General features: G+C 36.0%; 4 protein-coding genes and 1 non-coding gene across 6 annotated transcripts; 2 read left to right on the top strand and 3 right to left on the bottom strand.

Moving 5' to 3' along the window:
• Positions 1–347: 347 nt before the first annotated feature.
• On the top strand, positions 348–10,213 carry LOC119085002. 2 transcript variants are annotated; one of them, XM_037195188.1, is made up of 4 exons: positions 348–411; positions 9,505–9,556; positions 9,627–9,715; positions 9,783–10,213. In XM_037195188.1, exons 2-4 carry the CDS (start codon positions 9,542–9,544, stop codon positions 10,141–10,143), a joined length of 465 nt encoding a protein of 154 aa, XP_037051083.1. In that variant the 5' UTR covers positions 348–411; positions 9,505–9,541; the 3' UTR covers positions 10,144–10,213. The 2 variants fall into 2 exon arrangements, with proteins under 2 accessions (XP_037051083.1, XP_037051073.1); XM_037195178.1 differs by lacking the exon at positions 348–411 and adding an exon at positions 1,983–3,000.
• Positions 697–815, top strand: LOC119085790. The gene has a single exon (XR_005089347.1). It is a non-coding gene; the product is annotated as a 5S ribosomal RNA (ribosomal RNA).
• A 1,058-nt stretch (positions 10,214–11,271) lies between the features above and the next one.
• On the bottom strand, positions 11,272–11,921 carry LOC119085671. Its single transcript, XM_037196120.1, has 2 exons — positions 11,478–11,921; positions 11,272–11,408 (listed from the first exon to the last, which is right to left on the bottom strand). Exons 1-2 carry the CDS (start codon positions 11,919–11,921, stop codon positions 11,277–11,279), a joined length of 576 nt encoding a protein of 191 aa, XP_037052015.1. The 3' UTR covers positions 11,272–11,276.
• Positions 11,922–12,652: 731 nt separating this feature from the next.
• Positions 12,653–14,365, bottom strand: LOC119084986 (vacuolar protein sorting-associated protein 72 homolog). Its single transcript, XM_037195155.1, has 4 exons — positions 13,883–14,365; positions 13,190–13,813; positions 12,816–13,122; positions 12,653–12,750 (listed from the first exon to the last, which is right to left on the bottom strand). Exons 1-4 carry the CDS (start codon positions 14,014–14,016, stop codon positions 12,697–12,699), a joined length of 1,119 nt encoding a protein of 372 aa, XP_037051050.1. The 5' UTR covers positions 14,017–14,365; the 3' UTR covers positions 12,653–12,696.
• Positions 14,366–15,926: 1,561 nt separating this feature from the next.
• On the bottom strand, positions 15,927–16,802 carry LOC119084994 (trypsin-2-like). Its single transcript, XM_037195165.1, has one exon. It carries the CDS (start codon positions 16,768–16,770, stop codon positions 16,015–16,017), a length of 756 nt encoding a protein of 251 aa, XP_037051060.1. The 5' UTR covers positions 16,771–16,802; the 3' UTR covers positions 15,927–16,014.
• Positions 16,803–27,883: the final 11,081 nt, after the last annotated feature.

The raw sequence follows: 27,883 nt of genomic DNA, 5'->3' as shown, positions 1-27,883 counted from the left end.
CCCCCAACACTAAAGACGAAGAATTCGTAAGGATTTTCTTGCACCGGTTGAGATCTATCGACAGGTCATCGACGCACTAAAATAAGGGTTGTAAAACGAAAATTGGTCATGTGAAGTGGCGCAAGACACCTAGTACGATACATTTATCTAGAATTCACTGAGTCCACTTCTACCGGCTCGGAAGACTCTACTTTTGAAACCAGAGCTTTTCCAGTCAGCACGATTCTACTTTTCATACCAGAGCCTTTTCAGTCATCAAGGAAAATGGTTAAAAACATGCAGAGTTGACTTATTTGCTTATTTTAGTTGACCTCACAGTTGATACTATTTTCTGGATTTTTTTACACGGACAGTGTGTGGAAACGATCGAACGAGTCTCTACCAAACAAAATTAGTACTAAGTTGAGGAAGGTGCGTATTAATATAGTTTTATGGTAAACTAGTTATTGAAAATGAGTAAAATGTTACCGAAACATAATACAGTCATCAGTCGTCATAATAAACATAATTCGGTGCAATTTCACAGGTATTATCTCTACTACTTTCCACTTAATTTAATTATTTATTTTTCAACAAAACCCTTGCCAATTGAAAGTCATTGTAAAACATTCATCGTATGTGTTTGTCTGCTATTTATAAAATTGTGTGTATAGTAAGCGAAACACCAATGCTTCAACAAACCGTACATATTCATTCGGCAACGGCCATACCATGATGAATACACCAGTTCTCGTCCGATCACTGAAGTTAAGCATCATTGGGCGCGGTTAGTACTTAGATGGGTGACCGCTTGGGAACACCGCGTGTCGTTGGCATTTTTTTTTTATTATTTAAAGCATACAACTGATACGTAATTAGCACAAAATAATTTAATTTTCTGGTCTATACTTTTGAATTCTAATCTTTGCCAATATTTTACATTCATCCACATTGAGAGTGTTCAGTTCATCTGTATAGGAAGTAGAATAAATGGCTAAAATGCAGTATACGGAAGCAGCTAGGATCGGCGATTTTTGGATTGGGAATGATTGGTGGAGGTTTCCTGGCACCATTTCAGGCGAAATTTGGGCGCGGAAAGCAATTTTAATTTTGTCATTTTGTATAAGGAAAATCTATTTGACTCAAAGAAAATTATTTTTGTACAAGGAAAATGAAAAAAATAAAATTGCTTTCCGCGCCCAAATTTTGCCTGAAATGGTGTCAGTGGACCTCCACAAACTATTCCCAATCAAAAAATCGCCGATCCTAGCTGCTTCCGTATACTGCAGGAAACCTCCACCTACCATTCCCAATCAAAAAATCGCCGATCCTAGCTGCTTCCGTATACTGCATTTCTGCCAAAAATGTCCCTGCGAGACAATAATGTACCATTTCTTCATATTCAGTGCCCATAAATAATGTTCCATTTGATTATCTTTTATTCCTATTTTGTAGCGTAGATGACGGCCTGGACTAGTTACACTGTAAATTCGGTCGATTCCCTGAGGAACTTTTGGAATTTTGTTTGAAAATTCTTAGATTTTGCGAATTTTTCAAATGTTTAGTATGTAGTCAGTGAAGGGCTTTTTGAGACAGTCCGCCCTTGATGACAACCCCTAAAAAAACTAGAAAAAAGCTCTTCCAGTTCATATAAAAAAGTCTAAAAGCAGAAATATATCAGTAACTCGAAGACTTCTTTGCATGAGTGTCATAAATTTCAAAGTTAACAAATGATTAACTGCCTTAGTATAATAATGGGCACTCAAATGCAATTTCTTATCAATCAATACACAGAAAACGTTTAATTGTCTTTCATTCAATGATAACACAACACATTGCAATGGTTGTATTTGTTTATTATTTTGCCCGGTGTGTCGCATAAAGTGGTGTAAGTGAAAGTGAATTATTGCGGGTAGCTTTATACTCCATTCACTCTCATTGGTTTGCATATATGTCGCACACAAAATGCGATATTTATATCGATGATGAATGGAAGGGCATGCGCGCTCTGTAACGGTAATATCACGAAGAAAGACTGAGGAGAATAGAACATATTTCACGTTTGCTAAAAATAACACTTTCCAAAATACGACAAAAAAGAAAAATGATTGAAACAAAATCAAAAATAACCGCACTGAGTGTGCGTCTCCGTACAAATTAATATTCTCAAATCTAAGTTTTCATCAAAATATTACATTACGTTCACCGCGGTGGTGCCTTCACGGATTGTGTGTGTTTCATATATACTCTACAAAAAAACCGACCATTTAATTACCGTGTGTTAAAGAAAACTAAGAGTGTAACAATACATCTGCTGCCTTGTCTGAATTCAATTCCAAAATAACGCAACTCTTCTTCTTCGCATTAAAACATTTTTATATTCGAAATCAAGAATACATGTGCCTATCATCATAATATAATAGCAACAAAAGCCATTTGGAATACGAACATAACGATCGTATACCTTCCCTTCTTAACAAGCGAATTGTGTGTAATTCACTATAGTTTTTCGATGAGTATTATTCGTACGTTTACATGCCAAGACAAGAGTCGCTTGTTATTCACGGAAACATAAAAAAATTAACATTTTTTTTGAGCATTTTTACATGAACCATTGTTCGGGAGTGACGTAACTTACATTGTCAGTGAAATTTATCAAAATTCTAGTGAATGCACAAAACGAGGTGTTTTGCTTGGTTTCTTCGACGAAAATCGATTTTTCGTTATCAAAGCGTGTGACAACTAGTTATTCGAATAATGTGCAGTGCGATGACAATATTTTTAGTCGTTGAATGACTAAGGAAAATAATTCGTATTTGAACAGTTGAAATTCAGCTAAATTTAAACTATCGCTTTCCACGAATATAATCTAAAACAAAAACGGTTTCATCCGGTAAATCATAGCCAGGTGTGGGCTGCTGTTTATAGTAATTGTTTAATTGTTGGAATGGATATAACCATAGTCGCCGCATGTGAAGTTCTTCTTATCTACGAACAAATTAATCAAAAGCTAGTAAACAAGTAAGTAAATCACCGAAAATGTCATACATTTGCGTAATCAGTTCCTCTCACTAAATCAGTACACTGTACAAAAACTGTGCAGTACGTGTATATGTGGGCGAGGGGTAAATAGCTCCTGAAAATTTTCTTGTGAAACATTGGCTTATATCAAAAACGAATTGTTCTCTCTCTTTCTCTATGAGGTTGATTTGACTAGTTAAAGGTCAATTCATTATCTATTTTGTATTTCATATGCTAGGTCGATCCCGATTAGAATCTCAAAACTTTTTCAGTTCGTAGGGTCCGGAATATTTATTTCCATTCTTGGATTAATAAGATTTTTGGATAAGTAAGACATCTTTTTTGTGTCAGGTGGGTTCTCCCGATTATACCTCATCGAATTCGTTTAAGATCAATTTCATTAAACCCATTCTCTGACCTCTGGCAGTACATGTCCTGAATCTTCTATAAGACTTATCTGAAGTTAGTGATCATATAATTCGAAGAGTCCTTGAAAATATATAAAGTTTCACTTTCGCCAGTTTCAGCTCATTTTTGATGGACAGTCCGGAACTATTTCGTTTCATTTGGAATCGAAACATCATTTTTTGTCTAGACCATTTATAAAACTAAAAACGAGCAATTACTTGTCGGTGTGTTTTACATACCATGGATTGCTTATCGAACACTTAAACACGCATTTTTGTGTGTACTTTTATTTTAATAACAATTCAATGGTCATATGTATGGAGATTCAATTAGCTATGAACAAACCTCTAAAATGTTTGTAACAGAATGGCAAGGTGTTGTATCTTCGACGAACATCAAACCAATAATTATACAAGCACAGAATTCAGGAGGAAAAACATTATTTTTATTCTGTCTCAATGTGCCATTCATACATTCGGCACATTAGACAGCACAATTCAAATTGTGTATTTTAAAAATGAGGTAGTTTCGATGAGTAAGAGAAATAGCAACGCACTTACGAAGCAAAGATGTAATCGGAGATAAATTTGTCAGTTAAGAACATTTAGTCATTCGCCTTTCCATTTACATTTTCTGAACGTTTTCAACGGTATGTTCCAAGGCGTTTGCTAATTATAGTTTCTGATTCCTTTACCACTTGAAGGCTGAATTTACTTCGCAATGCAAGTGCACAGTCCTTCACTGTAGCATTTTCCACCTATAAAGTTATTTGCACGTGCACTTCATCTTAGGCTGTCTGGCGCTTTAGAAAACTAAAACCAGGAAGAAGAGAATCTCCATCGAGCTATCATGAAGGGAATGTACTGTACATGATAAATGTTTCACCATTCTTTCATATCTCTTCGTAAATCTCAGAAAGTGTATCGTAGGTGAGCCTACATGTTTAGGACGGAAATGTTTTAAATTTGACACTAAGCACTTTTAGATGTTCCAGTACCATATACCAGAAAAGCTACAATATGCAGACACTGTTTTGTGCTCATCGCGCTCATTGTATGCCAGCGATCCTTTCTTTGGTTTTGTAGAGATTAAATTGAATTACACGACAATTTGATTCTACATTTAGATTGACCTCATTGTAAAATGTCCTCTTTCGTTGTATGATTCCTGACAACCGTGCAAAATCGTTCGTGCACACAAATTAAAAACCAGCTGATTGAGAGCGACTAAAACAGTTGTTTGGATGCCTTCAACTGTATTCTAGGTAGGGCAAAAATACGAAGAAAAAAAGCCGTAATGTAAATTCTCTATTTCTTAATAATGAAAACATTGCCGAAACAATATATTTACCATTTGATTGATATGATTGAAGGAATGCGATTTCGATCGCATGTTTAATTGTGCCGACATTCGTTGTTAGCCTGCCAACAATAGCATCACATAAAATGAAGACGATACACAAAAACGTGTGACTTACCTACCTTTTGTATTAACACAATTTTTCTAGAGGCCTAGTTGTAATAGCCCATAATTATACTCTCGAAAATTATTTATTCATTGTACGACTAAATTCATTGAAGGAAAAAAAGACGGTTTGTGTAGTCATGCGAATCATGGTCAATAAAATCCTGTCATAATATCCACACCAATATTTACCTTAGAGTCTTGGCTGTAATTTCTTGCCATCGAAAGGAACTCTACTCAAGCGTAAAATACCGATACAAAGCAATGGTTCATCGAAGTAGAGCGCTAAATTAAAAAAAAAGTGAATTGAACACACACAGAAAAAACTATTCAAATAATTAATTTATAGAAAAGTCGTAACCAAATTATGTTGCAGAGCAAACACACAAAAATAATTCCGGTTTTTGAATTGGTCTGACTGTTAGGCATAATCTTGAGACTTTTTTTTTCGTATTAAAATTCAAACTTACCGAAATAATGTTTCAGATCGAATAATAAATCGTTTCAAGGTATGTACCATTTATTTCAGCGACTGTTTATTGTTCAGTTATTTTCGTTCGGTTAATGGATTGTTCGTAACCAGCACCATTTTCAATTTAAAAAAATGTTTTTCGCTTATGACCCTTTGTTTCGATGATGACTTTAAGTAACGCGAACGTAAAAAAAACCTCTAATGATTTATGATTTAAGATCTGTGGATTCGCATTATACCTACAGACAACATAAAATAGAGAATGGTTGTAATTGATGTAATTATAATATTTGGAGTTTAATCTCGATGCGAAAAGAATTTTTTCGGTTAATTGAATTACCGTAATTCTTCGTAAAAGTAAATATCGTTAGGTCAGAACGAAAAGGTAGGTTTGTTTAAACGAATCCCAAAATTAATACTCGATTTTGTGTCATTATTTTCGGGCTGTGAAAATGTGAATTAAAGAAACAAGCGATCAAACTTAGCTCTTCGTAAGACCGTCTGACATATTATTTCTGATAATGTTTCACTTTACAAAAAGACGTCTTCAATGAATTTATTGAAACTACAGATCAAATTCTTTAGATCTATGCTCGCTAAGTAAATGATATTTCCCAACAGAATTTTGTTTCCCTCTTAAATATGTCTGCAAATGTGATCAACGCAATAATAAAGCGATTTCAGACCCAAGCCAAAATTCGCTCTCTGATGAAAATCTGATTGAATTCCGCCTGGTGGCCAAAAATTCATATTTCAACTTTGACATCTTTTACTACTTTTCATACACCTACCGCCCCATAATGTTTCCGCCAAAAATCGTTGGAAAACTCAGACTCCAGTTTAAATGAAAATGTAGTGACTGGTACTGCCAGTACAAATGTTGTAACCTACCAAATAGAAATCCTTTCTATGAAGAACAAGAACTTCCTTCACACTTCCGCGAACAAAATACCAAAATTATTCTGCAGAACCAACTATTTTGTAGATCAAAATAAATAAACAGCCAAAGTCAGTTAAATTTCTTTTAATAAAATGAACGAAGCAAAATGTGTCACAAAATCTGTATGGTTGTCGTATTACATAATTACAAACGGCTGTAGATGTAGTGGTGTTGTAGTCAAGGGTGTAGTGCATTTCCCGGTATTTTCATTTCGATGTTTTTTATGCGCTTCATTTGGTTGTTAGTTCGGTGTACAAGTTGTCTTTACATACTGGTGTATCGACGACTGGTGTTGTAACTTCAGAATCTTCAGCATCTTTGTTGAATTGTTTTTTGATCAATGCCACATAGTACGCATCGACTACGGTCCAAATGTAACACAAGCACGACAATGCCAGAAATGCTCCAATGAATGCCAGGAATGAAAGGTTCTCGAGTTCCGATAGGTGAAAGGCTCGTTCAATAGCATAGAAGATTAGGCCACCATCAGCAATTAGCCACGCTTTGATGAATTTTATCTTGTCGTAGCGGATTCCACATAGCAAGAATATTGACGCAATAGTCACAGTCAGGGAAATGCACAGCATGAATTGCATAAGTTGATCGTCTCCCAATACAGTTCTTTTGCCGTTATAACCGAACCATAATATTAGGCCAACAATGAATAGGGCAGCGGAGAGTAGAGCAGTAAACGTTCCAATGATAATGGAACCGCGCTTCAATGATATGCATCCACAACAAGACGAGTCAACCATTTTGAATGTTGTTTGGATTTCACGATCTTGAGAAATTGATTGAATTCTTTCGAAATTGATTGATATCAATGTAACTTGAGTAGACACTAAATACTTTAGCGAGTATTTTCACTTATTAGAGCAGCTTCCACTTTGATTCGAAATTGTTCACAAAACTATAAATTTTTTTAAACTCAAACGAGCACTTTAATTCTTTGTTTGCTGATGCAGATGTTTTCCTTTTCAAAACCAAAAACGTTCTACATCGTCAATTTAGTGTTAAGGCACATAGAGCACACTATATGCATTTATATATAACATAAAACATATACTCGATCATATACAATCACAGGATAAATCTCTGTCGAAGGGAATAAACACCAATACAAACACCATTCCAATACGGAAAACAGAGAACCTTTTTTTACATTTTTGACCTCCAAATACAGTATTAGGGATGCCAGACGCATGAAATTGAAAATGGGAAAACAATAAAATCGACAAATTGATTCTGTATCGTCAAGTATGGTAGATTTATTCATAGAATACACAGTGGTTACATAGCTTAAGACCCAGATGATGCATATTTGCATAAATCTAGTGATGGTCGGTATGCCTTTCAGATACAATACAACCTTTCGATTATTGTTTATGGTGAGTACACAGTACATGAAAAAGGCCTGAAAAATAATTGAAAACTAGTAATCTACATGACTACGGATAAAAAGATGAAAAGTAGAGTTTTTGTGTGAATTTTGTTGGTCCGAGGAGTAGTCGAAAACGAAAACGAGACTTTTACTACTAATTAATTTAGTAGTGCTTGAAGTTCGACTTTTACGGGCTATATACGACGAAAACCGTACTTTTCTTGTTTCAAACACTTCTTTCGAAGCCCTCAGCATGTAAAATCAATTACGTCTTGTTTTCGTGCGTTTGTTAACCTCGACTTCGCCTAGTATCAACAAAATTCACACGAAAATTCTATTTTCCTTCTTTTTATCCTAGCTATTGTACATACTATTGTTCCACAAGCTGAAAAATCCTTAAGACGCCATCTGTTTACAATTCATCATGAGGGATTCTTTTGAATTTCGGGACTTTTATATGTATGTCTAGTAAGGCCTTGGTGCCTAGTTAGGCTCAGATATTTTTGATCTTCCATACCTGGCTGGTAGTAAGTGGCCAAATGTCGAAAAATGGAATTTCATAGTCCGGATTTCATTTCCGTAATGTGGCGAGGACACGGGAGTGTGTGGATTCGTTGGAAAGCTGATGATTAACTTCACTAATGCAATTATTTGATTAAATGATTACTTATTATGAATGTGGAGTACCTCAGCTTTCCACCGATACCCATATTTAGTAGTTTGGCACGTCACTACGTAACAGATGAAAACTGTGTGTTTCACTCTGCCAAACTACTAAATATGCGTATCGCTGTAAGGCTGAGGTCCTCCACATTTATAACAAGTAATAATTTAATCAACTAATTGCATTAGTGAGGTCACAGCACTCATCAAAGTTCACCGAGGTTACATCGATTTTGAGAAATTTTCCGGAAGTCATATTTTCTGCCGTTTATCACCAAATTTTATGAAGGTAATATTTGCCCCAGAAGTATTCGACCTCAGATTTCCAACGAACCCATACACGCCCGTGTCCTCACCACCTTAAGAAAATGAAATCCGGACTACGAAACCTAATTTTTCGACTTTTGGCCACTTACAACCAGTCAGGTATGGAAGATCAAAAATATGTGAGACTGGTTTTGGGGCATAGGCACTAACTAGGCATATATAAATAAGTCTCGGAATAAATAGCGCCGATTTCGGTCAGTTGAAATTCAAAAGAATCCCTCCATGAATTGTGGCTATAAGTTCTATTTTAAGATGTTTTATTGGTACATTCATCAAACATTAGTCAAATTAGTATGATTTGTTGATTAACATCAGTGTCCTAGCCTTTATTATCAGATTCGAAAGAGATCTTCTCACATTTTCGCGAAATATAATGTCAGGTATGGAACAGCATTTTTAAGTGAGTCAGCTAGACAGGACTATTCTACTGTTTTTTTAAACCGAAACAGCAGAGTTCACTCCTTTCGAAAAAAAATCCTTTACCGAAAGTTTCTACTCAACACTTTTCCCGTTATACCGTAACTCTTCTTGGTATTGACATCGAAAAACATCCAAATTTATTCATACGTATGAGTTTACCCTTTCATGGGTTGTGTATTAATTTTAACTCACACAAAGGAAACATGATTCCTGTCTGTACGAAAGAAATACAGAGTCTATTTTGAGACCATGAAAGTAAATAAAATTTTGCACTTGTTGACTCGACATCAAAAGAACAAACAGTTTTAGGATGGTCTTTCCACTTATTGTTAAGTAGTTGTCCCATCTATTGAGAGAAATTTGAACCTCCAGTAATGTTCCACTTTAAAAAATCGAAAAGCTAATGGAAATCTTTGTTTTTAATTCCAGATTCAATTAGAATTTGCTTTTTAGCGCCACTCAGAATATGGCTGAAGCTGAAGTAAGTATAAAATCTAAAAACAATCCAATTTTACCATTTTGTTTATAGTTACGCTCTCTTTTGTCAACAGAAACGTCCATCATCACCAAAATGCCCAACGAATCGAATACTACGATGTTTCTCGGGTCGTTACAACGTCACCGAAGATGAAGTCAAACGGTATGTTCATTTCAAACGTATTCACATAACGGATTGAAAATAACCGAAAAATGTTTACTTCCGTCAGATTCATCAACGTATCCACACTAGTCAGCAATGAAAAGGCGAAAGAGATATTTCGTCACTTCCTCGAAACGAACAAAGCATCGTTAGCCCTACAGACACTAAAATGCTACGAACTAGCTGATAAGCAGCTAAACGACAAAGACAGCCGAACAGAGGACAGCTATGACGAGCTGAAAGAATTGATGCCAGCGTACATTTGGGAGAAGCGTTTAGATGATGCCATAGAAGCGAAAGATGATGATGTGTTGGTCGAGTATTTGTTGAGACTGATGGAAGAATGTAAACGGTACATTGAAACGCATCAGGATTTTAGACGGTACCGAAAAACAATGTTGGATAAACTGAAGAAGTGTACTTGTTGATTGGTTGAGGCATTTTTTTAGTAAATTTTAAGTTTTCTATAATGAATATTAAAACGCTTTGTTGAACATACTCTCATTTTTTAAAAGAATGGTGGTCCCCAGATTCTCCGGGGTCCGAAGTCGCCGGCTGTATAGAGTATTCAGTTCGAATTTCGAACAGCTTTGAAAAATGAATGCCGCGGGCACGTGTCAATTACTCCAAGAAAAGATTTCGTTTTGTCTGTGTCAGCTGCGTGCCCGCGGCATCCATCTTTTAGAGCTGTTCGAAATTCAAACTCGAAAATTCGGTTGGGAGTTCATCCGCTTTTGATAATCCGTTTTTCTCGGTGGCCACGATGTACGTTTTTCCGACTTCGAATTATTAACGCGGATGGATCAATTCGAATTCGAATTTCTCAAAAATTCGAAAAATCGTTAAAATCCAGAAATTTTTTTCTTGAAATTTCACAGTCAAAGGAGACCACAGTATAAACAGTGCGACAATCTCAAGAAGGTGATTCACAATCTTGAACATTCGACACTGAAACTTCGCTTGTAAGAATTTCTTGTTTTTCTTTTTTGGTTTCTTTAGTTCTCTGTCTTGTTCGGGAACTAAATCCTTATTTTTCAGTCTCACAAATTGTTGAAGACTCTTATAACCTTTTTCATTTCAACACAATAAAGGAACACTGTTCAATCATTCAACTAAAGATTTTGTTTTAATTTTTTCGCTAAATTCTCACATACGAAGTTACAAATAATATTCAATGAAGAACTATAGATTAGGTTCTTGGTGGGACATTTTTATTAGACCAACCAGTAAAAACAATAGTGTCCAAACAATCACTGGAGCGTTCACTCGCGAAGCCCAGCGGAAACAAAAATATAGTCGCATATGTCATCAAGTAACGAATCGTTTCCGTGGGGTGCTGTGTAATTATAGTACATTACTATACCAGTGAAGTAATTTGATATCTCGTATCCAGATGAGTAAAAGTATCCGAGGGCTTCAGCCCGAGGTACTTTTACTCATCGTGACACGAGATATCAAATTATTTCACGTGTAAAGTATGGCGTTTTACTTTACGAGCGAGGGAAAGGGTCTTCACTAGTGAGGGAAAGGCCACATTACCTCACTAGTAAAGTAAAATACTTTAATCACTAAATGATCCACAGCGAACCTCACATTCAGGTAACCCGCAGTACATTCCAGGATATGTTATTTTGAACAAACTTGTATCTTGCACATCGTTGGTGATCCGTATACTTCCGATTGATTTAGTTGTCTGTAAATAAGATAAATGATTTCAGTTTAGAAAACTTTTATTTTTTCCTCCTTGTTTAAAATTGCTTACGTTTGGTGCATCTGCATATTCAGCCTCTATCGTCACATTTAAACTTCGACATGTAAGGTTGCCTTCAGTTAGAACCTCAATTATTACATTAGTCATCAAATCAAAATCGCTGAGCCACAAATCGTGATGCAGCAGCTCGCAACTCCTTAGAAACAAATTTTCGAGATGCCTAAGACTTTTCACTAGTGACGCTATATTACCGTTAGCGATCTGAAAGCCTTCCAATGTGAGTGTCTTGAGATTAGACGGAAAATCCTTAGACTCTGGAAATGTAGTATCTGCACTTGCCGAGATTACAGACAATATTTTTAAATTTGGAAGTGACTTGATTAGAGGGAACGTTTCTTCATCTATGTCAATACCGCGCAGATCCAGTTCTTCCAATCGATTACTCTTACCAATGTCGACCAGCACATCGTTTATATTGTCTTCATCACAACACATTGTCAAACAACGCAGTGACGGCAATTTTGACAACATATTAAATCTCTCGTGTCCGCTTTCATAAGTAAGACTTAGTCTCTCTAAATTGGGCAAGAAAAGCAAGTAAAGTAAAGAGGTTGTCATTGCAAGTAAAACTTGTAATTCCTTGAATATTTTTGAAGCAACGTTCAATGGCAATGGAACTAATGCCATAGCATCCGAACATATTTAAAACCTTCAAGGTACTGTACTTATCAAAGAAGTGAATATCACTACCAAGCGAACAGTTACTCAATGTGAGCTCTTCCAGTTTTCCTTTTCTAAACTTAGCAAATGGATTAAATAGAAATTTTTTCCTTCGAAGTCCTCTGACTGAAAGGCACTGTAATTGTTTGCATGTCTTACGAATTTTTGCTAGGAAATTTGAAGGACGTAGAACGAAAAGACGGCCACAAAAGTGATGGATAGACTGGTTAGTCGAAGATATTTGTTGATTGGGGGCCGCTAATTGGAAAAGTCTTACATTCAATATTCCGAAGGTACAAAACTTTATTTTACCTGGAAAACACACTAATTCCAGGAACATGTGGAGTAAAAGAAAATAAGTGGAGTCAGCCAAAACCTTGGGTTAGCAAAGGCTCTAAGTACATAAGTATAATATGGTTAGAAGATTGCTACTTTACCCCGAGTTTCACTGCAGCCATTTGCATGCCGTCAATGCCGTCTGTAAAATCAAGAAAAATCAAAGACGCTCGTGATTCTTCGGATTTTAATAAAATTAAAATTTAATAAAAAATCAGACACTCTGCGCATGGTTCAATTTCTTCGATTTGAGTCGCTGTTCTTTAATCTGCAAATTCCAAGACCAAAAATTAAAATAAATTTTCGAAATTGTTTGCCGTTAATATGACGTACCTTCGCTCGAAAAGCCAGCCATTTATCCAGATCGACGAGTTTTGGATCGGCCCACGCCTCTAGATACTGATAATATGCTTCACGAATGACCTTAAATGCTTCCTTGTTTCTGTACGGAAGCCGAGTTATTGGATCTAAATACCGAGCTGGCAGTTTGGTTATGGAGCAAATGTAGTTGCCATTACGACGCTTCTTGGCCGGAGTGAATATGGAATTGAATGCACTTTCGTTGATGTCATTTTCGAATGTGATAAAGGTGCGTTCACATCGAGGTCCAGTCGAAACAGCTATTGACTTCCTGGGTCCTCTGAAATTCACAGAAAAGAAAACTCGAATTCAATTCAACGTTCAATTTTGTGGACCAGCCAAATTACTCATTATCCTCAGTCTTTGTAGTCGACTCTTCAGTAGAAGCGGCAGCGACCGCCCGATTACTTTCTCGTGTACGTTTCGGTAATACTTCGATCAAAGGCATGGACAACGAGTGGTACCGAATTGTCGGTCCTGTAAATATTCGTTTCGTTGGACGGGTTTTCTTCTTCTCGATTTCCATTTGCTTAAACTTCTCCAACGATGCCAGATTCTCTTCTTCTGTGATTAGCGCCTCCTCTAACAGTTCCTCTTGTGTCGGAATCCAGTCGTCGGACTTGCTTGATTTCGGTTTCTTTTTGGCAGCCTCTGTTCTCGCTTTGATTCGATGTTCTGTGGCGGCCGATTTAAGTGCTGTCGATTTTCTTAGTGATATTTTGCCGGAATCCAGAACGGTGTATGTTGACCGCTTGCTTTTCAGTCGCTTTGTGATGCTCTTCTTCACTTTCACTTTTGCTTTCGGGTCCTTGGTCTGGTTTGGCTTTTTCGGAGGTGGTTCCTTGTACGCTCGCTTATTAGTTGTTTTCCGCCGTTTATTTGTTTCTTCTTCGTTGTCGGACACCGGCTCATCATTTTCGTCAATGCTGAAATCGGAGTCCACTATATCGTCCTCGTCGTCGTTCTTCTGTCTGAAATATTATCGAAAATTACTGGTTAGATCGGCACTGCTAGACTCAGCCAAACATTTCACAAATTACATGTAGTCGCGATCGTTTTCCGTTTCCTCAAAACCACCGTACGATGTTTTGTAGAAATCATCTTCTTCCTCTTCGTCCAATAGTTTGGACATTTTACTGCCGGCATTTCCACGCCGTTCTCTTGTTGCAGCCATTTTCTTACAAATATTTTCCCTGGTCAATTACCCGGACACACGAAATGTTGGGAAAATACAATTTTCTGTTATTTGTATACCGCGGACTTAGTTTGGTTTGTTAGTTGTTAGCAAACAGAATCCAAGTCCATGTGTCAACTACTGTCAACAAACTGCGAATCCCACTACAAAGCAGAACTCTATGCTCAAAATTCCGCTTCGAATTCGATTACGGTCGTCGTTCATTCCATTTCCATCATAAATTGAGTTTATTCGCTTATGTCACGTTATAATTCGCACGAAATTATTGAATTCATCAATTTAATTCCCCTTTGATATGAAAACAGATGACATTTCGTATGTTTCGTATCTCATATCGGCATGCAGAGCAAAACTGCATTATCGTTTTTTGTACGAAAAAAAAAGCTCTGAGCGTGTATAACAGTTCTACAGGTAGGATCGAATCATTGCTAATTGTTTTGAACAACAGAATTATTTGAAGAAAAAAGTTTACTCATCACGTCCTCGCTTTTGTTAATTTAGCAAATTCATTCCGTTTCCGCAATGACTTGATACAAATCAAATCATGACGTTGGCATAAAGGAAACAAACGGGTACATGCTGTTCTTGGAGATCATTTCCCGTTATATACGCACATCGAAGTGTATTAGGCCAATGGAAATTTTGATGGAAACCTTCAAGTTTCGGAAATTTGTCTAATTTTATTCTCGTCGAGAATTACAATGGGATTACAATTGCATGTAATTTATGAATCAGTAGAATGGGAACGGCACTTTTGAGGGTATTTCAGGCGTCCCACGACTTTCCCATCTTCTAAAATGTTTTCGGTGATTCACGATTCATAAACAAAAACCTTTTTTCTTGTTTTCGTAGCCTCTGTATTTCCTAGACATCTGACATCTGAAAGCGTTACCCATATACGTAAATAACCTGGTCACTGGCGCTGTCCCAAGGAAAAGACTAGTTTTAGACAGCCACAGAAGGTTTTACAATGGTAGCAATTTGCTGTATATGTCGTTGGGAGCATCTGCCCAACTGACTGTGATTTTTTTTTTTTTTCGTGAGACATAACTGACTGTGATCAGTTTCTCAGTTAGTTAAAATATCGAATTTTCTTTTTTGGTTCCAAATGTTTTACTTTTGACTTTGACTGCTAGAAGAATTTCAACAAAGTGGTGTTGAAATAAAATCTAGTTAACTGCTATAGACCGACGACAAAACATAAGTCAGAACTAATGAAGTAAAAGATTTTCATTTAACTCAGACATAGCACTGTCAAGCATTTGAGTTACGTCAAAGTCAGCTTAGGCGCTTGAGAGTGCTATGACTCGGGTGATATTTGAAGCCAAAAATGTAATCGCAACATCATTTTCTGTTTATTAATGGTTTGGGAAATATTCGACCGAACTTACATGCTTGTCATCGCCAATTAAAATTGTTCAAAATGTCTTCCGGAGAAAAAAAATACAAAGGGAGTAGGATGTGGGAAACAGTTAAACGAAAAATCTTTACGTTCCTGCTCCAATGAGCATTTTCGAATTTATGGTCTATTAGATCAACAATTTCCGATTAAGCTTTTCATCCGACATTTTTTTAAAAACAATTTTACATTTAGACAATAATTGACTTATTAGATTCATCGAGTGACTGATTAATTCACGACAGAGTAAAGTTAACCAGGCAGGAGCGCTGATTTGACTAGAGACCTGAATAATCTAGTAGCCCTATATTTTTTGCGAATAATTTTTTTAAATTTATGTCAGTGTTCATTTGAGTTCATTTTCATACAGTCATATTAGGTCCCTTATTTGACGTTTCGAAAATGAACCGCTCCTGCCTGGTTTATTTTACTCTGCCGTGATTAATTGCATCTATTCCTGAATTATTATTTCATTCACCTTTTCGCCCACTTCGTGAGTTCTTCGATTTTACTATATTGTCCAAATTTTCTATTTTTTGATTTCTCAAACGGTCAAAAACAGACTATAATCTAGTTGACTAACCGCGGGTTATTTCAAAGGCTGCGCTAATCCAAGGATTAAACCATTTAATTCTCGCAAATATTTGTGGTCCATCTTGACAAGGTGAGAAAATCTGCCAGATGGAAATTCCTAGTAGCGTATTATTCTCAGCTACGAGAACAGAACCGAGAGACCCACATAAACTGCGATGTTTACCATTGACCTCGTCCGTTCGAGCACATATCACAGTACTCATATCGATCGCAGGGTATACAGCCTTACAGTCTGCATCGCTTATGACTCGCATAGGCAACCATTGAAGCTCTAAATCGTTTTCATTATTTGCATTCCATCCGGCTACAATCAACCAATTATTTACGTTAGCTGGATTGACTGGTATGCGTACTGGTTGAATTGCGGGAGTGAAATTGCATATTGGATTCAACGCGATCAGGGCCACTATATGATTTATGGAGTAAATTGGTTTTGTATGAATGATGTGGTCGTAGATATATTCATCTTCATTGTCACGTACTTCGCCTTTCTCACCAAGTTTGATTCTAAACTTTTGAATTCCTTCAACACAAAGTCCAGCTGTGATCACAAATTTATCGCTGATTATAGCGCCGCTGCAATCCCATTCACCGAGATTATTTATTATTGAATTGTTGTAATTTGCAACGATGAGTGCAGAAAAAGGAAACTGCCTCGTCTCAGCTTTGAATCCATCGTCACCTCTGCCAATTGACACGAATAATAACAGCGCTGTTATTGGAACACCTTTAAGTAACATTCTAACGAGTGAACTGCGACATAAATGGTAAAGTGGAGCTTTTATAGGAAATAGATGAGAAGGGTCAATATCAATAACCCAATCCAATTGCACATAAGAGTGTTTTAATGCGGTTAATTTGATAAAAATCGATTATTCATCTTTTATATGGTTTCCTATTGTGGTAGAAATAAAAAAATCTTTCGTAATTATCGATGTGGACATGGTTTGTTGATGAAAAGATTTATTTCAACGAAAACTCTGTCAGGTTGGGAAAAAGGAAGGGACAACCAAGACACCACTGGCTGCCACAGGTAATATAATTTGCTACTTAAGACTGAGAATAAACTGTGTCAGGCAATAAATTTGCATGAAAATATCATTCGTCGTTCAGTTAATATCTGTACTTCGCTTTAAAACATTGTCTATTAAGAACTTGTGTGTCTCAGATTTTTAACTTTAAAAATATGGTTTACTTACTGACCGAATTAATAATATTGAAGGTCTCTACTCTATCCGATCTGTCTTTTCTACAAGTGTAGATATCCGAGCCGAAGAGCTGAAAAGACAGGTACTGAAGCAAGTTGCTCAAAAGGACTAGAGTGAGTTTGCGAGTATCACAAGGTTGTTTCCGAATTAATAAATTACGTAGCAGCATTCAATGTATTCGAGTTCATATCTACCCCATGCGAACGTTGATTATCAACTTTTTATAAATGGATCATTTTCGCAAGGGGCAAACTAACATGTAATGGTTAGTACTTTTTCAAAGGTTGAGACACAATTTGCCATACATGTTGAGTTAGAGTAGCGAGAGCCGTATTTTTTCAACTTAAATTTAACAATGCTGATTGTAGTATCAATAAGCAATAAAGGTCTCAATGTTTGAAAACTGACCAGTTTCCAAAAATTTCGGTGTCTTATTGCATCGATGATTTAATTATTAGCCGAGCGAACATTGGTGATGGTGATCCAATGTTATTGACGAGAATGATTGTTTGATCGTTTAATTTGCAAGTGTTCTGTTGGTGTGTAATTAATTTAAAGACGGTCTGTGATATTGCCGAGATGGTGATATTTTACTGTTGTAAGAACTCAGGTTGACGAGGTAGAATTTTTACCGCCATGTGTACTTACGCAAATTTTTACGTTCATTCATTGACAATGTATTTGTAATGCAGCAAACTCATTAGGAATGCCATTGATAATGGTCACTAAAAACGTGACCGAAATATTTGGTTAATAAAGTAATTTTGAACAAAACCGAGGATTTATTCCAAAAACTATAACAATTTAATTATTAGATGACTCAATTAAGAACGACAAGATTAAATGTTGGACTTATTCGCAGATTATGTTCTACGTATGAAATGTAGCATTTTTCTTGTGGTAAACGACTGGAAGGAGGTTTCATGGGGTTGGAGATTATTATTGGAATCGATTGTGGCAGACACATTTCCTCCATCCTATTTAATTTGCAATCTTCAGTTTGAAAACCCGGTTTTTTGCAGAGCAAACTGTTCTAAGAAAACGTAGTGATTATGTCGGTTTCAAGAGAATCTATTTAACTTGGGATCAGGTACAAATCAATTAATGAATATATAATCGGTAAACATCTATGCAAATTTCAAGTGAAGAAAAATTAATTTCAATAAAGAACATCACCAGACATTAATGTGAGATGCGTTAGTTCTTCGATGAACGCATCTAAACATGTTAATGACGACAATTCTCCGATTGAACTTTGTAAATTATTCTGAAAATCAAATCAAAGTCATAAGCTTCCAATAAATCGGTACCTGTGAACAAATAAAATATAGAATTTTATGGTATCCTGTCTGGCTTTCTGAAGGTCGATATGAGTGAGAAATATGCATATGTGATTGCCGTTATTAAGCTGTAAATTCAATTTAGTGGAAAAAATAGTCTGACAAAGAATGGAACATAGTTAATAGGGAACAGCTAACCATTTTCGCGTATTAAAAGTGTAATCTCGCATTTTTCGCATATAAACACAAAAAACAAAAATATTTCGTAGCAAAAGTTTTTTTTTTGTTGAAAAATCGGTAAAAACTCTATAAAAATAAACTTCATCGCAGCACATGGGGTGGCAAAATACATAATATAAATTGCCGAGAAATGACAAAATAAACAATTTTGAATGATAATATAAATCTGAACTATAGCGTGTAAAGTAACTTTTTTGTTGTTGTGTTCGTCTGAACTATACTCCGAATATATTTCATATGAAATGATATGTGACAAAAAAAAACATATAAAAGGAGAACAAAGAGGGGCGTTTTGAATCACCAAAAGTTATACATTTACTTCATTGATCAAATAGATTCAGGACACAAAAGGAAGAGACAATAATGTTTATGTTTGTTTTTGCGTAATTTATCTTTTGCACTACCTTTTTCGGGCAAAAACATTATTATGTGGCATTGTGTGTAAAGTTTTTCATAATTTATGGATTTTTCGGTGTTGCATTTATTGTGGTTGGATTGTCTCGTTTTGATTGCATTGGTAAATATTAGCAATTGAAATTATTGAATGAAGATTCGTTCATATTTACACTGAAACGTGTGCATTATTTTTAAAATGAAAACAAAATAAATGTTGTCGTCATTTTTGTAGGACCTATATTATAGGCGATTGTCTATATCCCATGCATGAAATGAATGACATGCAGAAGGATTTTTTTTTTTGATAATCGTCTGTAGATTTATTTTGCGAAATGTGCTTTTTGTCTGCAAATATCACAAGTAAGTTTATCAAAATTTTCTTTCTAATTTTAAGATATTTTTAGCGTGGGAATTTTGGGAATGATAAATGCATTTCATGTGTGAAGTTTACCGATCAGAGACGAAGACAAGATCAGTAGACAGAGAGGAATCGATTTCCACCATTGACAACTGCGATATTTTACTCAAAGGCTTGATGTAAAGTTTCGCTGTCCGACAGCGGCTGTCGTCAAGTAAATATAAAACCAACTCATGTTTTTGAGAAGAAAATATTACTACACTTAAGCCGTAGAGCTCGCGTGTTGCAGTCATTTTAACTGTGTATCTGTTAAATAACACCCAAAAAAAGTTCTACGTTTCAATCGCCCAAAAACATGATAATACCAATGGTTTACTTATCCGTACACTATGTACATTTAAAACGTTAAAATGTCAGACAGGCAATGACGTTTAAATGTTTATCTATATAATAAAACCGAAGAGTCGTTACACCTTGGTTCACCTAGCTTCACCTAGCTTCACCTAGCTTCACCTAGCTTCACCTAGCTTCACCTAGCTTCACCTAGCTTCACCTAGCTTCACCTAGCTTCACCTAGCTTCACCTAGCTTCACCTAGCTTCACCTAGCTTCACCTGGCTTCACCTGGCTACCCCTTCGTCCAACGCTCACAAGGCTGACCTCTAGGACGATGGTTTGTCTACCCGCCGTCCAACGGGTGCTCGGCTGACCTCTAGAACGAGCGTTTGGCTACCCACCGTCCAACGGCCACTGGGCTAACATCTACGACGATTGTTTGTCTACCCGCCGTCTAACGGTTGCTCGGCTGACCTCTAGGACAATGGTTTGGCTACCCACCGTCCAACGGCCACCGGGCTAACTTCTAAGACGAAGGTTTGGCTACCCCCCGTATAACGGCTGCTCGGCTGACCTCTAGGACGAGGGTTTGGCTATCCACCGTCGAACGGCTGCTCGGCTAACCTCTAGGACGAGGGTTTGGCTACCCACCGTCCAACGGCCACTGGGTTAAGATCTAGGACGAGGGTTTGGCTACCCCCCGTGTAACAGCTGCTCGCTGACCTCTAGAACGAGGGCTTTTCTACCCACAGTCCAACGGCCACTGGGCTAACATCTAGGACGAGCGTTCGGCTACCCCCTGCAAAGGCCATTCGATTGACCTCTGTAACGAAGGTTTGGCTAGGCCACTTAGAGTATGATCTGATTAGCTATACACAGTCCAATTGTCACGTACCTTAACTTTCGACCGAGGAGATCCGTGTGGATCTGTGTGTACAGCGTCTTACGGTCACTGGGTTATCTTCTTTAAGGAGCGTTTGGCTACCCACAATCATATTTCATGAGAAGTTGTGATTCGTGGTTGTAAATCTTGTTTAAGACTAAATATGCTAGAAAAACACATATTCAATGTCTCTCACACCAATAGCTCCATCTATATTCAAGATTAACCTGAGAAAATTGTGTAACAACGTTTTCATCTTGCTTGGAAAGTTTACCCTGAAAAACGGAGAGAAGGCAGTTGGCTAATGTGTTTTCTAATGACAGAAGCCTGTTAATTACTTTCTGGTCTGTTTTGGGTGCGTCTGCTCAACTGAATCTTTTTTTTTTGTAAAATCACCAAAGGATCATTTAATTGAGAAACGTTTACTCATGAAATTGAAAACTTAGATAAACGTATACCGATTCCAGTCGATAAAATCCGTGAACTGTGATCTTAGCCGGTGAGTAAAAACACCATTCTTCAAAAATAGACCAGCGATGTCAGTTAGATTAAGGGTTTGAGTTGCAAAATGGTAACAGTATGATGAGTTGTGTCAGTGTCATTGGAGATATGAATGTGATAAGGGGTGTTGGTGTGATAATGGGTGTAAAAATAAGGATAAGCATAATTAGAACTCATTATATTGATATTGAAACTGGGTTCTTGGCGATCACTTAGATTGACCTAGCTTTCTTAGACTCACCTAGCTTCACTCAGATTCACCTAGCTTTACTTAAGTTCACCTATGTTAACTTTAAATAGAAATTCAGATTCCCCAGGAATTACCCGGAACTAAGATTCATTCGGAATTATGATTTCTAAAGAATTACTAAAATTAAATAAAAGTGATAGAACATTTTGTCAATGTGGGATTAAGAGGTTCTGCGTGGTTAGGAGTGTCAGTGTAGTTTTAGTTAGGTTGGGAATGCCAGTGTTATTGGGAGCGTTAGTGTGGTTGATAGTTTTAGTAAGGTGTTAGGAGTGCAGTGTGACTAGGACTGTCTTGTCATTGTGGTTATATGTTAAAGAGTGGGAGTTTTAGTATGCTGAAAGCATTGTGGTTGGGAATGTCAGTATGGTTAAGAGTGTCAGTGATGTTTTGAGGCTCAGCATGGTCTCAGGAATGTCAGTGTACTTGGAGTGTCACTTGAATTTAGTATGTCAGTGTGGTTAAGATTGTCAGTATATCCCGGGCGAAGCCCGGGTTACAGTGCTAGTTTAAGAATAAATGCAACTTAATTGACGATCTTGATGACTCGTAATGATACAATCATATCACATCATCTGCTTTTATGGCTTTTGACGGGAAAACAAGCAAAAATAAAAAAAATAAAAAAATTTGCACTGGATTTGAACTCGGTACCTCTTACTTGCCAGGCTCAGACGTAATAGCTGAACTGATGGGCTGCTGAGAAGAGTGAATGTAATTTCGAACAGCTTATACGGTTGAAAAGCAAAGTACGGTTGAACCATTGATTGAACCAGTAACATGGTTGTGTTTTTTAAGTTTCAGTTTCTAATTATCAAAATGTTTGCCGATTTTTTTTAAATTTTATTAAAATTTTATTCTGCAATTGAATTTTTCCCAACTAATCAAACATATAATTACCGATCGAGGTCGGCCAAATCTATAAAAAGGAACGTTTATACTGTAAACTGACATGACACTATGAATCGTTTTGGCAGTCTTCTGCCAGCAATTAGTTTTTGCTTAACAAATCTAAGCATTGGCTAACCACATCAAAATAACCTTGTTTGAGGATATACAGTGTCGTAGGCGTCTCACGTGTCAAATATAGAAATCACAACTGTCACCTGATAAGTACGGATTAATCGTACAGCAGTGTACGCATCAAGTGTACATCGATGTACGGATAAAACTCCCAAAAACACGATAAGACCAATGGCTTACTCATCGGTAAATTGTACATTTAAAACGTACTTTCTACTACTTTTCAACTATATTTTCGGATTGATTCTATGTTTCAGTTGATCTATGTGAGAACCCATAAATATCCTTGAAATGGCTTGTTGGTAACAGGGCTTTTTTGGGAAATAAATTTCCTTAAAATGCTAAAATTTTCTAAACTTTTCAAATGTTTGCCCAAGTTTTTGTTGTCAAATTTTGGGAAATTTAGGCAAATTTAATAAAATTATTTCCCAACAAATTGGCCCTGACTGGTCCAATTGAAATGGGTATCCATTTCCCACCACCTCCAACCAAACTTTCAATTGCTTGTTGTAATTTTTCTATATGTATGCGATTAAAATTACGACGGAAAATCGACATAAAATTCTTAAATCAGATAGACATCTACAGATGATCAGCAGAGTACTCAAGAAAGTACCTTTCCCTCGCTATATAATACTACCAAAAGACACCGCGCATCGTTTTGTTTCGTAAATGATTTATAAACACAAAGTGTATTTTTGATGCTATAATAAAAAACATAAGGAAAAGAAAACAAATCAAAATCTTTAAATGTTTAAACGCAATCCACTGTAATAAAATTTAAAAAAAAATCATTCAAGTTTATTACACTAGCCTTGCAAACATAAGATAACTCAGATAACATTATGCGATGGGATTAGTTATTGTTTTCAATGATACACACAATTCTCTTTCTCTCGTTTTTAGGGTGATTGTATTACATATCATTTTGTTATTTCATATGCGGAACATATATATACACAAAATCAGAATCCTTAGCAAAATTTTGTAACATATTGAAACTCTATACTATACTAACGTACAAATGCGTGCGGTATACACATCCAACTCATCCAACTACAGCCATATATGGTGCACGCTTTGTACGTAGTACAATGTTGTTTTAGCACCCCCTTGTTATTATAAATATATAATCGTATAATTTGGGGTCGTATGAAAGATAATGTCACTGGTATTTTGGCATAAATTGACACTATTTTAGATTGTATATTAATGTATGCATTTAACGCCCTGTACCAGATGGTGTTTAAAAGATATAAAATTATACCGAAACATTATGTTATTAGTTATTACTTTTAATTGTTTCCCATGTATACGTACACTGATTGTATTATGTAGAATATGCAATTTACGGTTTATCATATCGAGCGAACCGAACACTGCTTAGCGATTTTTTCTTTATTATTTTGAGATTAAGATTTCGATCGTATTGATTAACTTATAGCGAAAACTGGAAGACATCGTCATTAGTCGGAACGTCGGAAATAGCATCGATACAACACCCATGCATGTTTGGTGCCATTAGATTAAGACAATTAGCTATTAGGGGAAACGGTGTTTTTGTGGCTTCTGAGATGCTCAGGAACCGCCAGAACTTCGCCATCAAAATAATCAAACTTTTACACATATTTTACACAAATATGGAACGAGTAAATCTAATCCAAAGTAAACTATAAAAAGTTAAAACTCAATGTGGGGTTCCTTTGGCGCTTCTGATTAGGTGAAATAATGACCATAATGGTGTGTGTAAAACGGTGTAAAGTTCCCCAAAAAGGACTAATCGAAACAATTTCGGTTTTGCATAGTTCAGTGAACAAAAGCACGCTTTCTAACAGAAGCAAGTATCTTATCTAAATAATGTAACGAGAACCTGTTACCTGTTCACGAATTTCCTCATTAGTAAAAACCAGTACCGCGCTGTGATTGTTTTAATGTAACAAAATCAATTCTTCATTCCTCACTTTATACTGATTAAAGCGCGTAAATCCCCGTTCTAATTGAAACTGTTTTCATGCTGAAACGATAAAATTCTCCAGCAACTGACATTATAGTTTGATGTGCAGAAGCCTACAGATTTTCTCGTTATCCGTATAATGACTTCTTTATAATTTGATGATGACGTTATGTCTTCCTTGAATGCACTGTCGTCATGAGGAACGGATTGAGTTATCGGATGTGTATATATAATTTAAGTGGCATGGCATATCAAAGTGGTTCATCTGTAACATTGAATAATATTTTTTTAATATCGAATTAATAAACTAGTCTTTTGTTTGTTGTCTTTGAAGAGATAAAAAATAAAAATAAAAAAACAAAAACTCCGAAAGGAAGTTTTTTCAAAAAATTCTTTTGTATTTTTCCATTTCCTCTAAATGTAAAGAATTAATGAAAATCACAGACTTATTGTCATTAATATCAACAGGAAACTAATTTCTGTCTGTTTGAAATGCGGAATGAGAATGATAAGACCGGGCAAGAGACACGATATAACATAATATGAATTCCAACTTTTAACTTAATTAATTCATGAGAATCGCATAGACAAATCAAATAATTTATTCACAATTTGATTGGCTGATTAACATAATAAAAGTTTTATTATTGTGGACAGAGTTTCCTTGTGATGATTCGATCATATATGCGAGTATTAACGTTACAATTCGATTTTTGTTGCCGGAGTTCAATAAATGGAATAAAAATTTTTTGCGTAATCTTTTATTTGCATAACAAAAAGCACTTGTGAATGGATCCAGCTGAACTTGGTTTTTTATTTTTATTTATTTGCAAAATGCAATGAACTCGTACATTTTCAATGGCCTGGGAAAATACATTTTTGCAGAAGACCATTTATTAAGTTGCTCATTAGTATCATATGTTAAAGTGTAACCGAACTTTGTAGGGTATTGTTTCATCGGAAACCCAAAGCTTTTTTTTTAAATGAAAATAAAAATATTTTGTTGAGGAGTGTAGTCCATTTTATGAAAGTGAAAAAACATAACTCACATTTTACACATAGCTGAGCGACGCAATACGAACAGATCCTGTAATCAAAAAATTGATTATAATAATTGTGTTTGTTTCTCAAATATTCACGAAATTTTACGATTTTCGTGAATGAAATAGATCACGAAAACCTCAAAAATTCACGAAGAAGCTCTGAAGCTCAGGAAAGGGGTTACTACATCAGTCTCTTTCTCAATTCTATGTCAACTCTACCGATAGATAACAATTGAATATTTCACTGAAAGATATCGCTGCGACAAAACCAATATCAACAGAAAAATAGTTAATCTAGGTCCTTCGTTTTGGCTTTTCAAGATTTCCGGATTCCAATTAGAGAAGACTCAAGTATGGATAAAACACGTTTTTAACAGAATGATTTACGTACTATGAACAAATATTAATTGAATTATATAGGCGAACTAGATTATCGTCACCAGTGTTTTCACATAATCTAACACACCCCCTTAATTCCATTAATTCATAGCTCAACAATCAAAGGTGTGATCTCATTTCCAGATCTACTCCCCGATCTCACTTCCAGATCTAATCTCCGATCTCACTTCCAGATCTAGTCCCCGATCTCACTTCCAGATCTAATCCCCGATCTCACTTCCAGATCTAATATCCGATTTAAATTCCTTTGATCACAATTACTATAATCTTGTCCGTGTTCATGCCATATTCATTGCCGTATTACATTAGGATCTTATAAACTTGTTCTGCTTCCGTTTTCTTCATCGTCTTTTTCTTCTTCTGCAATATTTACTTGCCGTTCATTTCGGTACCTTGTAGTATTGGGGCAGTTGTATCGTTTGTGACCATTTTTCCTGCAGTTGTAACATTGGATGGTGCTCATTGCTACTTGATCTTGTGAATTCGAATTTCCAAATGATTTCGTATTCTTGCACTGCCTTTTGTTATATTCATCGATCAATCGTCTTTTCACAAAATCCATCGTCAGCGTTGCAGGGTTTAATACATTCAAATTAATATACTTAAATAGTCGAGGAATGCCTCCAAATAAATTTCTAAAAATCTAGAATCTAGAATTAAAAGTACAGGGCACCGAAAGTTTGCAAGCCGCAATTAATTTCAATGTGTTCGTCTCCAATGCTGTGACCAATGGATCAAACGAACTCGGTAAAGTAACCAACAATTGGCAGATTAAATCCATCTCTTCCGGTTTCACTCCAACAGCCTTCAACTGACGAACAGCTTTTTCGAACTTCAGTAAGTGATTGTTAATGTTTTCTTCGTGTTTTTTCTTGAATGAGTTAGTAATCACCCAATGAGCTGTTGAATTTTTCCAGTTTTCTGTTACTTTCCAATAAGAAAAGTCGATGTAGCTCAGCTTCGATTAGAATTATTTATTCACCAAATATTTCGCGGATCGCATTATCAATGGCTAGAACAAACATACATTTTTCATTAAAAACAGAAATTGAACAGAATCCGATTCCAACAGAAGAAACGAGAATCTTTTCGTTGTCTATTTTCTTGCGTTCCTAGGCCCATAACCTTTTGGCTTTTCATGAGTTCCGGATTCCAATTAGAGAAGACTCAAGTATGGATAAAACACGTTTTTAACAGAATGATTTACGTACTATGATCAAATATTAATTGAATTATATAGGCGAACTAGATTATCGTCACCAGTGTTTTCACATAATTAACAAGTTTTTTCATTTAAGTAAATTAGATTGAAAAATACATCGAGTCGATGTGAGCATATGGATCAAGACAGCAATAGTACATCTGGAGGAAAAACAGGTGGTTTTCAGGAACTTTTTCGGTTTTTAACCCATTACATGAAAATAATGTGCGTTGCTGTCTTGGTTGGCAGTAGCGGCAATATCTCTCCTCAATATTCACTGAAATATGACTTTGTTCACTTGCTGTTTAATTCATAAAAATATCAAATGGACAAGCTAATTAAAGTCTGGCGAATTCAAAAACTCCAGCATAACGACTAGGGGGTAAAATTAGACAATTTTCTTTTGTGGGAACAGCATCTAATTCAATCAACAGAGAATGAAAGATCTAAATAGAAGATACATATTTTGCCAAACATATCCTACAACATAACAATATAGGCGAACACATCGCACACACATATTCGCTAACGTTTCAAGTGCGTGGCATTGCGTACAATTACTACACTGCCACACATCATATCATTTAACCTACATCAAAGTTACTCTGTTTGATGTTTGTAAGTATGTCGGTTTCAATAAAGGAGTAATTTTTCAGAAACTTTTTCTTTTCGTAATATAATATGTGAGTACTGCAATCTCTTAGATCTGTAATAATATTATATTTTGAATTGAATTGAATTTAATATTTATTTCCACAAGGAAAATGTGGAAAATTAGTTTTTGT

The sequence above is a fragment of the Bradysia coprophila genome, chromosome X (genome assembly GCF_014529535.1).
Source record: "Bradysia coprophila strain Holo2 chromosome X, BU_Bcop_v1, whole genome shotgun sequence".
NCBI lineage: Eukaryota > Metazoa > Arthropoda > Insecta > Diptera > Sciaridae > Bradysia > Bradysia coprophila.
This window is presented reverse-complemented; position numbering and strand designations above follow the sequence as displayed.